We start from the raw sequence: 13,670 nt of genomic DNA, 5'->3' as shown, positions 1-13,670 counted from the left end.
TAGAATATAAGAATTGTTTGTGTTTAAAACCAACGTTTAGGTAAGAAGATTTAAGGTGGATTTGAAGGCATAAACAAAAAATAAAAGGGTTGTTAATGCATGAGCTGACTGGATGCAGAGTAAGTGGAGTGGTCATCCTGGGAGGATTGAATGATGCTCTAACTCTGTGGTCAAGTCAGACATAGGCTTTAAGCAACCATGAGCCACTAATAAGCGTGACAAATTAATGAGTATGTGTAAATTGAACTTGTTAAATAGTTTTGATAGAAGTAACTCAATGAGCACGCAATAAAGTGGACTTTTTAGGGGCAGTTTATCACTGACACAATAAAAAGCAACTTAATTAGTAGTTCAATAACAAATTGTAAAGATAACCTTGGTTATTTGATAAGAGAGAGAAAATTCAGGTTACATATAGTGAATAAATAAGGAAATGTTAATCTCTGCGTCATTCCACACTGAAATTTCAATTGTAGGGGATCATTTGGAGGTGAATTGTGTAGGACACGGGGAGACAGAAGAATCTCCCCATGAGTTTTCAGTGTGCATAGAAATTGAGGAGGCTGAACTGGAAGCCTGCCTGGGTCGTTGTTTTTGTTTATTTGAGGGTCTGCTGGAAGTTTGTGAAAACGACCACCTTGATATGTGGGAGCCTTCTCGGGCAGCGATTTTTTTGTTAAACCTGTGGCAGGCTGTGCAACATGGAGAAAGCTTTGACATAATGTCATAAAGGTGATTTCTTGGTTTTAGACTTATTAGTACGGGACAAGTTGAGGGACCCTTGAGGGTGTGTTGCTGTAAAGTATATAAGGGACGCGCAGTGCCGTTAATGGGTTTAAAATAAATGAAAAAACACTAATCCGAGGAACTATTGGAGAGGTAAATATACGGAGGTGAGCGCGTTGCGCATAAGGGTTGCTGGTGTCATATATTAACACTTTGAGGGCGAATAATTTTGATTGAGTGTCAACGCTTGAGAACGCGAGGGCAGCGTCTAAAGTGCTGGGTTAAACTTTGTGTATCACCGAGCAGGGGAAGAGGAGCCAGTGGTTGCGAGAACAGCGAGATGAAGACTGAAACTGAAAGTTAAGCGTGTCTGGGTGACCTAGACCAAGAAGGTGGAGTCGACCAACGCCATTGGAAGAGGTAAGTCTGTGTTTCAGAGAATGGCTGACAGCTCGGGTGCGACACCTAGTGGGAAAAGGGGATGCAAACCTCTGAAGGATCAGCTTGAACAGCTTAAGAAAGCTATTCGTTTGGCTTCACCTGGAGCATTAAAAGCAGCAGAGAAAGAGTGCCAAGCGATGGAGGTTGAGGTAAGTAAACTTATTACATCCCAACAGAAAGGGCTGGGTGATAAAATACCTCTGAGCTTGGTGTTAAAAACTGAAGGAGAAGTGTACGGACAAATGCATGAGGCCCTACGTGCGTCCATAGAGGCATTAACGGCATTGGAGGTTATAAAGCAGAGAGTAATGCAGGGAGGGCCAGAAGAGGAGAATGAAGACCGTGCGACGTCATCAGAAGAAGAGGATGATAAGGAGGACGAAGATGGAGGAGCTGAACCTCAACCAAGTACAAGCCTAATTTTGAGGAAAAGAAGTGTGAAGAGAGACCAAGCACAGAGACGGCCCATATTTAAGAGCTCAAAGAGTAGAAAAGTGAGTTTTGAACAAGGAGCTCCTGACCCTGGTTTAAGTCTGCCTCTAATAGCAGGTCCAAAGAACGAACCAGTTTATCGCGCCTATAAGGTGAGAGATTTGGAAGCATTGGTTAAACAACTTCCACCAATAACCAAGGGAGAACATTGGGAAGGAGAAGAATTAGCGCTGGGCGATTTTCGCGCTTTGGCCGGACGTTGTATGCTGGGTGGTGGGTTAGCAGATGTAGAGCAGATAGCTCAAACAACTAGATATGCAAATGACCTGAAATATCATGAGGTGCAGAATGACTTAGCAGATGCAGTCCGGGAGAAGGACCCAACTCCTAACTCTGGAGCCATTCCAAAAATTATTTGGGATCCCAAAAACACACCCAGAGAGTGTTTAGCTAAAGCAAAGGAACAATGGTTGTTAGGAACAGGAATACATCCGGGGAAGGAGGGTGAAAGTAGAGCGTGGTTTCGTTCGGCAGTGCTGGCAGGGCTGCCCAATCAGGTTGCAGTTGACTTGGAAAAGAACCCAGATTTTGCCGTTGCAGACTCGGTGCAGTGGGACAGACATGTGACCCACAGACTTCAGCAGGAACAGGATTTGGCAAACAAACAAAAGAAAGAGTTGGAGGAAGCCCAGGCGTGGCTGGTCAAGTTGCAGCTGGCAGAAGCAAAAAACAAAGCAGGAGACAGAAAGAAAGAGGATAAAGAGAGCGCAAGGAAAATAATGGTGGCAAGGCCTCAGCCCGATCCTGTGCCTGACTGGCCAGATCAGGATCCGGGTCTCTACCCTGATGACCGTTGGCCCGCCAATGCACCAAGGCAGCGTCAACCAGTAGGGAATTGGGGGACCGGTGGACCGCAGAGAGGGCGTGGTGGATCCGTGAGGGGAGGACAAAGGGCTCGGAATCCGGGGAATCCTGGCAGAGTGTCTTGGACTGCGTGTCTGAGATGTGGAGCAGAAGGACACTGGGCCCGAGATTGCCCTGAACCGCCGCAGAACTATCAGGGGCGAGGCTATCAATCCCAGGCACGAGGAGGCCCAAGACAAAGAGCTGCTTACAGGGGAGCACATCAAGCTCCAAACCCGAATGCAGCACCAGCCCCCCAGTACCCAGTAGCCGACTGGGGCTGGGAGGGGGAGCAATACTGACGGAGCCCGGAGAAACCGAACAGGGTGGGAACGGCAGAACCCATGCTGTCGATGACCGTGGAAGGCACTGAATTGCCCTTCCTGGTGGATACTGGAGCAACATACTCAACATTGAAAGACACACCAGACAGTGCAACACTCTCCTGTCACACAGTTAATGTGGTAGGCTTTTCCGGGATTCCAATGACACTGCCATTGACAAATCCAGCATTGACACAGCTGGGAAAACAGACTTTGAAGCACCAATATGTGGTGTCCTCACAGGTGCCTGGAAAATCTCATGGGCAGGGACCTGCTTGTGAAACTGGGATCACCTTCAAAGACTCAATATCTAGTCCAGAACTCTGAACAACCCACTGCCGAAATCTACTGGGGGAGGCTAGTGGAAGAAGGCATTCTGAGACATTATCAGCTATGGAAACCCTGGATAATGAGCCTGGCCGTCTATTCCCCTCCGCGAGATCCTTTCCACGTTACACTCTTTTATGATAGGGAAGATAACGATATCTATCGGGAAAAGTTCCAGTCTGATCTTGAGGGACAGACGTGGAATGTGCAAACACATAACATTTATGTTGGACCAGAAGGTGTGGCCGCGGCTGTGAAATTTACTGATGAACAACTGCCTTGGTACAATGTGGGAGAGGATTTAGCCCCTCACATTACATTGGCGGTCCACGAGGGTCATGGGCCAAGAGATCTGGGACCAATGGTCAAGCGGGCGCTGGACAACGCATGCTGGCAAAGCACCCAAATTCCAAATGTCTGGTATGCACCAAAATGTAAAATATATCGCATAACTTGTTTGTCCAACGATGCAGTGATCTTAGAACATAAAGAAATCTCCAGAATACATGGCAGGGAAAGAATGGATCATCCTGATGCAGTAGCTGAGCTCTCAAAATTGCCTGGTACTTTGTGGTCCGCAGGGCCCACAGATGTAGGTCTAGCTAACTGTTCGCCTGTCCTGTTCCAGCTGAAGTCTGACATACCATTTAACAGACCATAATAGAAGCACAAAACTGAAGACCAAGAGTGGTTCACATGTATTGACCTAGCGAATGCATTCTTTTGTCTCCCACTGCACGAGTCACTCAGAGACATTTTCTCATTCACATACAGAGGCCGCAAATTTAGGTACACACGCCTACCACAAGGCTTTGCACTCTCACCAGGAATTTTTAATCAGGTGTTGAAAGAGGCATTGTCCCCATGTCAACTGCCAGGGGGCTGTAAATTAATACAGTATGTTGATGATCTTCTTATTGCAGCCCCGTCAGCAGCGGCCTGTACGGCAGCATCGCTCGTGGTGTTGAACAGATTGGCGGAGTGTGGCTTCAAAGTGAGCAAAGAAAAACTGCAGTTGGTCCGGCCAGAGGTAACATTCCTGGGCCGGGTGATCGCACACAGATCAGTGGGGTTAATGAACACACACAGAGACCAAATTCTGACACATCCAAAACCAAGAACTGTGAAGGAGTTGCTTTCCTTTCTTGGCTTGACAGGTTACAGCAGGCAGTTCATTCCGAACTATGCGGGTAAAACGGCCCCTTTAAGGGACCTGATCAAGAAAGTTGGTGTTCGAAATCTGAAGGCTGAATTGCCTTGGACGCCGGACACAGAGACAGCGTTCATTTCACTAAAACAGGATTTGTCAAGAGCCACAGATCTGGCCACACCTAACTATGATGAGGCATTTTATCTTGATGTTTCAGAAACAAAGGGAGTTGCGAATGGTGTGTTGTTTCAGAAAAAAGGGGGAGGTAGGGATGTACTTATGTATGTCAGCATAAGATTAAATTCAACAGAAGCAAGGCATCCCACATGCACACAACACGCAGCAGGAGTAGCAAAGATAATTCAGAAAACAGCACATATAGTGAGGGAACACCCACTGAAAGTGCTTACTACACACAGTGTAGTGGCCTATGTGAACTCACAGGTATTCACAATGACTCCACTGACGCAACAAAGGTTGAGCAAAATTTTAGAGGCGCCAAATTTGATATTCACACATGAAGGAATAAATATGGCAGACCTAATGGGGTCAGGAGAACCACATGACTGTATTAAGAAAGCCCAGGTTGAAGGAAAAATCAGGGAAGACCTGAAGGCAGAGCCCATATACGGAGCTGAGGATTGGTTCACAGATGGATGCTGCCACAGAGATGAAGAAGGATTGAAAGCCGGCTATGCAGTAGTCTGTAGAGTAGGAACTGAGTTTCAGGTGAAAGAAGCAGGAAAAATCGAGGGACAACAGTCGGCCCAGAGAGCTGAAGTGATAGCCCTAACTCGAGCCCTGAGGTTGGCTAAAAACATGAGAGTGAACATCTACACTGATTCAGCATATGCGTTTGGAGCAGCTCATGTGGAACTGGCTCAGTGGAAGAGAGCCGGGTTCAGGACGGCCACTAATGCACCCATCTGTCACAAAAAGGAAATGGAGGAACTGGAAAAGGCCCTGGAGGACCCAGACGAGGTAAGTATTATAAAATGCAAAGGCCACTCACAAGCAGACAGTATGGTGGCAAGAGGAAATCAGAAAGCTGAGGAAGCCGCAAAGGAAGCAGCGGGCTAGAAAGGAGAGAGACAACTGGTGCAGGTAACCCCAGAAGAGGAGGTTAGCACTAACAGCATGGAAGAAGTTAGAAAGGCTCAGGAGGAGACATCCCCAGAGGAAAAGGGGGTGTGGGAAAACAAAGGAGCCTGGCAAGATGGCGGTTTGTGGAGGGGGCCAGATGGGCGTCCCGCTTTAACGGCCAAAATGGCGGAACAAAAGGTGAATGAGGCTCACGGGCTTGGTCACGTGGGAGTGAAACAGATGGAGAGAAATTTGTGCCGATGGTGGCATCCTGATTTGAGAAGGATGATACTGGAAAAGGCCAGAACGTGCCTAATTTGTGGGGCACACAACCCAAAGCCAGCAGTAAAACCTGAAGCTGGTAAGTTTCTCATGCCAGAAAGGCCAGGAGAAGAGGTCGTGATTGATTATACCGACATGATTGATACAGGCCCAGGTGGGGTGAGGTATTTGTTGGTGTGTGTGGATGTTCTGACTGGATGGCCCGAAGCATGGGCGACCAAATGTGAAGATGCGAAAAGTGTGATTAAGTGCTTAATCAATCATTACATTCCAAGGCATGGGTTTCCCAAGAGAATTAGATCAGACAATGGTACTCACTTCAAGAATAAAGATTTGCAAGAGGTAGAGAGGATGTTGGGAGTGCAACATAAGTTCGGGACGGTCTATCATCCTCAATCTCAAGGAAAGGTAGAGAGGATGAACCTAAATTTGAAAAACAAGTTGGCTAAAATTTGTGCGCAGACAGGGCTAAATTGGGTCGCAGCCCTGCCCATTGCTTTGATGACCATAAGATGTTCTGTTAACCAATCCACAGGTTTCACCCCTTATGAGCTGCTGACCGGGAGACAGTTTCCAGCACCCTGGACAGTGGTCCCGGTGGAGCAGCCCAGGACAAGCAACAGGTCTCATGCAGAATATTTTAATGAGTTGAAGGCTCTTGTGTCCAGCTTTACAAAACAGGTCACTTGTGAGAGACCCACGGGGAACGGAGAGGTCCCGGACGCAAAGGCAGTGTGGCTGAAGGTCATTAAGCGAAAGAGGAAGGAGCCCCGCTGGACTGGTCCGTATGAGGTGACCGCCCGGACGGCTACAGCAGTCCAGCTGAAAGGGAAAGGCGACACCTGGTACCACTGGTCGCAGTGTGCACCCGCACACGAGAGCTTGGTGGAGGAAAATTCGTCTTCAAGGAACGCAGGTGTCAAGGAACAGAGGCAGAATAAACCTCTTCACCTGTGTAACGGGCCGACCAGTAGTCTACCTGGAAGGCCGAAGAAAGAAGAGCAGCCTAGGAGGAGATCGCCGCGCCTACAGAAAGGAGTGGTAACAAATTGAGAGTTTGAAAAGGGGTGGTTTAAATAAAAAGAGTAAAAAAGGGAAAGTGGAAGGGGCTTGTTCTGTCAATTATGTTGTCTCTATCTGTATTGGTGGGTATTTTGGTGACCTGTGGTTGTTGTCTCATTCCTTGTGCCCGAAGGTTGGTAGAGAAAGTGATTGTAAAGGCAGTGGACCCTGGGGCGGTGGCCCCTATGTCCATGAGGCCGATGATGGATCTGGAGGTAGCCGAGTGGACTGAGGAGTGAACAACAACCTGTGTATCGACCTCTGGTGTGCCAGAGGTCGTAAGGGGGAATTGTGGGGATGAACAAAAAGTATTTTACCAGCATAATATAATCTGCAGTATGATCATTGCTTTAACAAGGTAATAGATAGCTTTAAGATGGCCTTAAGATGTTTATGATGATGCTAACTTTGTATTTCAGGTGCAGTTATAACCATTTTATACATATTGCATATCTGTGCTTATTTGAGTTGATGTTCAGGTTCTTTAAAGGTCGTAAGCCTCACTGACGTGACTGTTCAGGTGATACATGCTGAGGGAAAACTAGAACATAGAAGGAATTGCAATACATGCTTACAAAACACTTATATCAGTTTATTTTATTATCTTTTATATGTTCATATTCTTGTATTAAGGTTTTAGTAGAGGTTTTTGGTTAAAACATTTATTTAGTAGAAGACATACACATAGTCTCAGTGAGCTTCTGGTCTGGTAAAAGGTCAGAAGTGCAACAGGTGAATTGAGAAAGAGCATTTGAGGACGAGACACAGACAGTAGGTGAAGAGGTGACACAAAGAGCATGTGAGGTCAACACACACACACACACACACACACACACACACTTTAAATTAGATTTATTTAGAGGAGAGGTTAGTTATGTTTGGCTGTAACTGCAAAATTGTCTTGGTAAAAGAGGAACCGTTTCTTGGTGTCTCGGCAAGAAAGAGGAACAAGACAAGAACTGAAAGGTAGACAGGAAGGGCTAGCCATGAAAATAGAAGATGATTTTCTAGGTGAAAAGTCATGATGATGTTGATCTGATCTATGTATAAAATGTATCTGTGACGCATGAAGGGGCGTCAGTAAACAAACCCTGATGTTATAAAATAATTGTTTGTGCTTTAGTAAGTTGAAGATCAATTGCTGTGTTCAGTGATCTTCCCACATGTGAATTAAAATCTTCGTTTGACTTCACCCGGCCGGACCAGTGTGGTTATTTTTCGATCACCTCTTGTACCCTTTCTCAATTCTTGAATCTTAACAAGGTCCAGACCAAAAAGGCTAGGCAGCGCCTGTATCACCTATGACAACTGAGGAAGTTCAGGGTCTCTCCAAAGATCCTCAGGATTTTCTATACAGGCGCTGTGGAGAGCATCCTCACACAGAACATGACATCGTGGTTCGGGAACAGCTGTGTGAAGGACCAAAAAGCTCTCCAGAGAGTGATCCGTACAGCAGAATGCTGCTGCAGGATTGCTCTCCCCCCGCTTCAGGACACCTACACCAGGAGATGCCGGACTAGAGCAGTGCAGATACTGAAGGACCCGTCCCATCCTGGCAACAAACTGTTCCAACTTCTGCAATCTGGTAGAAGGTTCCGCATCTTCCGGGCAAGGACAGAGAGACTCAAGAGGAGATTCTATCCCCAAGCCATCCGTGCCCTAAACACACACACCCGCCCTCTCACATCATCTATAATTGACTGAGACAGGACTCTCTTCCAGACACTCTAAACCAAGGCACAATGTACATTTCAAATTCCTTTAATTTTAAATATGTTTATATTGTCTATCCTGTAAAATAGTCAGATGTCTATTCATATTAATGTACAGAATTCACCTGCTTGCTGCTACTACTGCACATTCACCCAGTGTATATACTATATATATATATATATAATGTTCTTCCTCTACACCCCCCCCCCCCCCCCCCCCCCAATTTTTGCACATGTCGAGGAGCGTGTCAGGCTACATTTCACTGTGTGTTATACTTGTATAACTATGCATGTGACAAATAAAGAACCTTGAACCCTGAACCTTGAACGGCGGGACCGCTCTCGGAAGGGGGTATGGTCAGCTAGACGGATGTGATGTTGCGCTCCTTTAGCCAAACCCACATCCCATTCCTCCGTCGAGAAAACTTTGCCTCTCTCTGCAAGTTTCTGACTAAGCCTCTGTTTCCATTCAGCTGGTATAGGAGAGTCTCCAAAATTAAACAGAGATGGGTCAAGCATAGTAGAAGCTTTTGTGTTTGGGCCGGGGACATCAGCTGATATCAGCTACATGCAGATGTGCAACCACAGTGCCCATGGGAATGGCAGTGTCTTTTAGTGACTGGTTGCGCATGAGCACCAGAAACTTGTCTCTATCAAGCATCTTGGAGAACAGTACGGTTGGCTGCACAAGCACACTCGGGGGAAGGGCATGTGAAGCTGCCCATTCTGTGATGAGGATGCTGTTTCCAATAATGTGGATGTCTTTGACTTTACAGACAGCTATATGTTCTTTCCCAGCTGGAATGACCAGTGGGCCAGGACCAGTCCACTTTAACGTTAGCTACTGGACTGTCATCATCCTTGGCAGACTCAGACATAATAGTCGGTAGGTTCTGAGGCTGCTGAACATTCACTTGGGCAGAGCAAACATTCTCCACCCTCACTTTCTTTCCAGTTGCAGAAATGGGTCTGATTTTATGAACATTGGTGCCCACCAAGACAGGTACGGTATCTGAGCACCGAGAGTCTGGGCACACCAAAGCAAGGACTGGGATAGTCTCAACTTTAGCTCGTGTTTCTTCAGGGAATTCCAATTCAATTTGAATGTACCCCCTGTAAAGATAGCTGGTCTCTGATTCACTTAGGCCCCAAATATCTAGGCCCGTAACAGAGCGTAAAGGCACATGAGACAAGTGTTTTGAATACCAGCTGTCAAAAATGATGGTCACCTGAGAGCCACTGTCTAAAAGAGCAGTGCAAGGTACAGCATCTACCTTCACACCGGCTGTGGAGGGTGGCCCTACCAGTCCTTCAGGGAAACTAGGCGTCCTGACATTGACAACACTCCGATTAACACCTACATTGGTGGTGGTTGGTTCTTTGCCAGGACTGGGAGTTTTATTACTTTCTCCCTGCTTCCGTTGAGCCTGAATGAATTTCTGTATCACTTTAGGGTAGTTTTCTGGAGCCTTACACTTGGTAGAGATGTGCCCATCCTACACGCAGCGATAACAGAAAAAGTGACTGGGATCTCTGAGTGTTCTTGCTCCCCGCTGAAGGTGCGTGGGAGAACCATGGTGCCTGGGGGAGGACACCGCAACCCCTGTGCTGGGGGTTGACTGACATGACAGAGATCTGCTTTCTTAGCCTCATCACTTCTTTCTTTAACGCTTGGAGGTTTTTGTCTTCTCCTCCTTGAATCGCTACCTTATCGTGGTGGAGGGGTTTGTGTGTCCCAGGGATCCCAGGGGCTATGTTGTCTGGGGGCTTTTGCCCCCTGGTAGGGTCTCCCATGGCAAATTGGTCCTGGGTGAGGGACCAGACAAAGAGCGATTCAGAAGACCCTTATGAAAAGGATATCGGGGGAACAGTTTACCCTGCCCGGGATAAGGTTACCGGGGCCCCGCCCTGGAGCCAGGCCCGGGGAGGGTGCCCGAGGGTGAGCGTCTGGTGGCTGGGCCTTAGTCCACGGGGCCCGGCCGGGCACAGCCCGAAGAGGTGACATGGGCCCATCCTCCCGCAGGCCCACCACCCGCAGGAGGCGCCATAGGGGTCGGGTGCATTGTGTGCCGGGTGGCGGCCAGGAGTGGAGGCCCTGGCGGACTGACCCCCGGCTGCCAAGACTGGCAATAGGGACATGGAATGTCACTTTTTCTGGTGGGGAAGGAGCCTGAGTTAGTGCGTGAGGTTGAGAGGTACCGGCTAGATATAGTCGGGCTCACCTCTACGCATGGCTTGGGCTCTGGAACCAGTCTCCTGGAGAGGGGCTGGACTCTGTCTCAGTCTGGAGTTGCCCCTGGTGAGAGGCGGCGGGCTGGGGTGGGTATTCTAATATCCCCTCGGCTTGCTGCCGGTACGTTGGGGTTTTTCCCGGTGGATGAGAGGGTTTGTTTCCTGCGCCTTAGGGTCGGGGAACGGGTCCTGACTGTCATCTGCGCTTATGCGCCGAGTGGCAGTTCAGAGTACCCAGCCTTCTTAGAGTCCCTGGGGGGGGGGTGCTGGAAGGTGCTCCACCTGGAGACTCTGTTGTCCTGCTGGGAGACTTCAATGCTCACGTGGGTAACAACAGCGAGACCTGGAGGGGCGTGATTGGGAGGAACGGCCTCCCTGATTTGAACCCGAGCGGTGCTTTATTATTGGACTTCTGTGCTAATCACAGTTTGGCCATAATGAACACCCTGTTCGAACATAAGAGTGTCCATAAGTGCACGTGGCACCAGGATGCTCTAGGCCGTAGGTCGATGATCGATTTTGTAATCGTATCACCAGACCTGCAACCATATGTTCTGGAGACTCGGGTAAAGAGAGGGGCTGAGCTGTCAACTGATCGCCACCTGGTGGTGAGTTGGATCAGGTGGCGGGGGAGGACGCTGGACAGACCCGGTGCACCTAAACGCGTAGTGAGGGTGTGCTGGGAACGTCTAGCAGAGGCCCCAGTCCGCGAGATCTTCAACGCACACCTCCGGCAGAGCTTCAACAGCATTCCGAGGGAGACTGGGGACATTGAGTCCGAATGGACCATGTTCAGCGTCTCCATTGCCGAAGCTGCTGCATTGAGCTGCGGCCGCAAGGTGGTTGGTGCCTGCCGTGGTGGTAATCCCCGAACCAAATGGTGGACATCAGAGGTAAAGGGAGCCACCAGGCTGAAGAAGGAGTCCTATCGGGCTTGGTTAGCCTGTGGGACTCCGGAGGCAGCCGACAGGTATCGACAGGCGAAGCGGAATGCAGCTCGGGCAGTGGCTGAAGCAAAAACTCGGGTGTGGGAGGAGTTCCGAGAGGCCATGGAAAAAGACTTTCAGACTGCCTCGAAGAGATTCTGGCAAACCGTCAGGCGTCTCAGGAGGGGAAAGCGGTGCTCTACCTGCACTGTGTATAGTGCTGGCGGAGCGCTGCTGACGTCGACTGAGTCTGGGGATGAGGGGAATGACCCGCCAATTTCCGGGGGCGAGGTCACTGGGGCAGTTAAACAACTCCTTGGTGGCAGAGCCCCTGGTGTTGATGAGGTCCGCCCCGAGTTCCTGAAGGCTCTGGACGTTGTAGGGCTGTCCTGGTTGACACGCCTCTGCAATGTTGCGTGGAGATCAGGGGCAGTACCTGTGGACTGGCAGACCGGGGTGGTGGTCCCCATCTTTAAGAAGGGGGACCGGAGGGTGTGTTCCAACTACAGGGGATCACACTCCTCAGCCTCCCTGGGAAAGTCTATGCCAGGGTGCTGGAAAGGAGAGTTCGTCCGCTAGTCGAACCTCGGATACAGGAGGAACAATGCGGTTTTCGTCCTGGTCGCGGAACACTGGACCAGCTCTTTATCCTCTCAAGGATACTTGAGGGTGCATGGGAGTTTGCCCAACCAGTCTACATGTGTTTTGTGGACTTGGAGAAGGCATTCGACCGTGTCCCTCGGGGTGTCCTGTGGGAGGTGTTGCGGGAGTATGGGGTGTCTGGCCCATTGCTACGGGCCATTCGATCCCTATACAACCGTTGCAAGAGTTTGGTTCGCATTGCCGGCAATAAGTCGGACTCGTTCCCGGTGGGTGATGGGCTCCGCCAGGGCTGCCCTTTGTCTCCGGTTCTGTTCATAATTTTTATGGACAGGATTTCTAGGCGCAGCCAAGTGGGGGAGGGCTTTCGCTTTGGTGGGCTCAGAATCTCATCTCTGATTTTTGTGGATGATGTGGTTCTGTTGGCTTCATCGGGTGAGGGCCTCCAGCTCGCACTGGAACGGTTCGCAGCCGAGTGTGAAGAAGCGGGAATGAGGATCAGCACCTCCAAATCTGAGGCCATGGTTCTCAGCCGGAAAAGGGTGGAGTGCCCACTTCGGGTCGGGGATGAGTTCCTGCCCCAAGTGGAGGAGTTCAAGTATCTTGGGGTCTTGTTCGCGAGTGATGGGAGAAGGGAGCCGGAGATCGACAGACGGATTGGGGCTGCAGCTGCAGTAATGCGGACGCTGCACCTGTGGTGAAGAGGGAGCTGAGTGTAAAAGCGAAGCTCTCAATTTACCGGTCGATCTACGTCCCTACCCTCACCTATGGCCACGAGCTGTGGGTAGTGACCGAAAGAACGAGATCGCGGATACAAGCGGCAGAAATGAGCTTCCTCCGAAGGGTGGCTGGCCTCTCCCTTAGAGATAGGGTGAGAAGTTCGGCCATTCGGGAGGGGCTCAGAGTAGAGCAGCTGCTGCTCCACATCGAAAGGAGCCAGCTGAGGTGGTTCTGGCATCTGACAAGGATGCCCCCTGGGCGCCTCCTGAGTGAGGTGTTCCAGGCATGTCCCACCGGGAGGAGGCCCCGGGGCAGACCCAGGACACGCTGGAGAGATTATATCTCTCGGCTGGCCTGGGAACGCCTTGGTATTCCCCCGGATAAGCTGGAGGAGGTGGCTGGGGAGAGGGAGGTCTGGGCCTGTGGGTACAGTAGCGCTTTTGACATGCACGACTTTGTTGAGGTTAAGTCTGCGCCGAGAAGCTTCATGCTCCTCTTCAGTGCGGACCTCATTTAACAGCTGCAGAAAGGTAGGGGGATTATCTTTTCATTCCCTTAAACGCAAACTTAACAGCATCAGGTCAGACTCTGTTGCACCTTTAATGAGCTGATCTAGACGTGCTTTGTCAATGAGGGCAGGAGACAGACCTCCCTTTTTGACCACCTTGCTCAGAGATCTCTCCATTCTTCTCAGAAACTCAGAAAGTTTCTCCCCTCTGTGTTGACATAGCATTCGGAAGGCAAAATAGAG

At 49.5% G+C, this 13,670-nt stretch overlaps 1 protein-coding gene across 1 annotated transcript; it reads left to right on the top strand.

The window, feature by feature from the left end:
• Nucleotides 1–1,158: 1,158 nt before the first annotated feature.
• LOC147304592 (uncharacterized) lies at nucleotides 1,159–2,804 on the top strand. Its single transcript, XM_086281180.1, has one exon. It carries the CDS (start codon nucleotides 1,167–1,169, stop codon nucleotides 2,802–2,804), a length of 1,638 nt encoding a protein of 545 aa, XP_086137306.1. The 5' UTR covers nucleotides 1,159–1,166.
• Nucleotides 2,805–13,670: the final 10,866 nt, after the last annotated feature.

Source organism: Aulonocara sp. 'chitande type north' Nkhata Bay, linkage group LG22 (assembly GCF_057382095.1).
Source record: "Aulonocara sp. 'chitande type north' Nkhata Bay isolate Kocher_YH1m ecotype deep benthic linkage group LG22, A_spYH_male_GT1.1, whole genome shotgun sequence".
NCBI classification, from domain to species: domain Eukaryota; kingdom Metazoa; phylum Chordata; class Actinopteri; order Cichliformes; family Cichlidae; genus Aulonocara; species Aulonocara sp. 'chitande type north' Nkhata Bay.
Note: the sequence above shows the minus strand (reverse complement) of the source record. Positions and strands in the feature narration are given on the sequence as shown.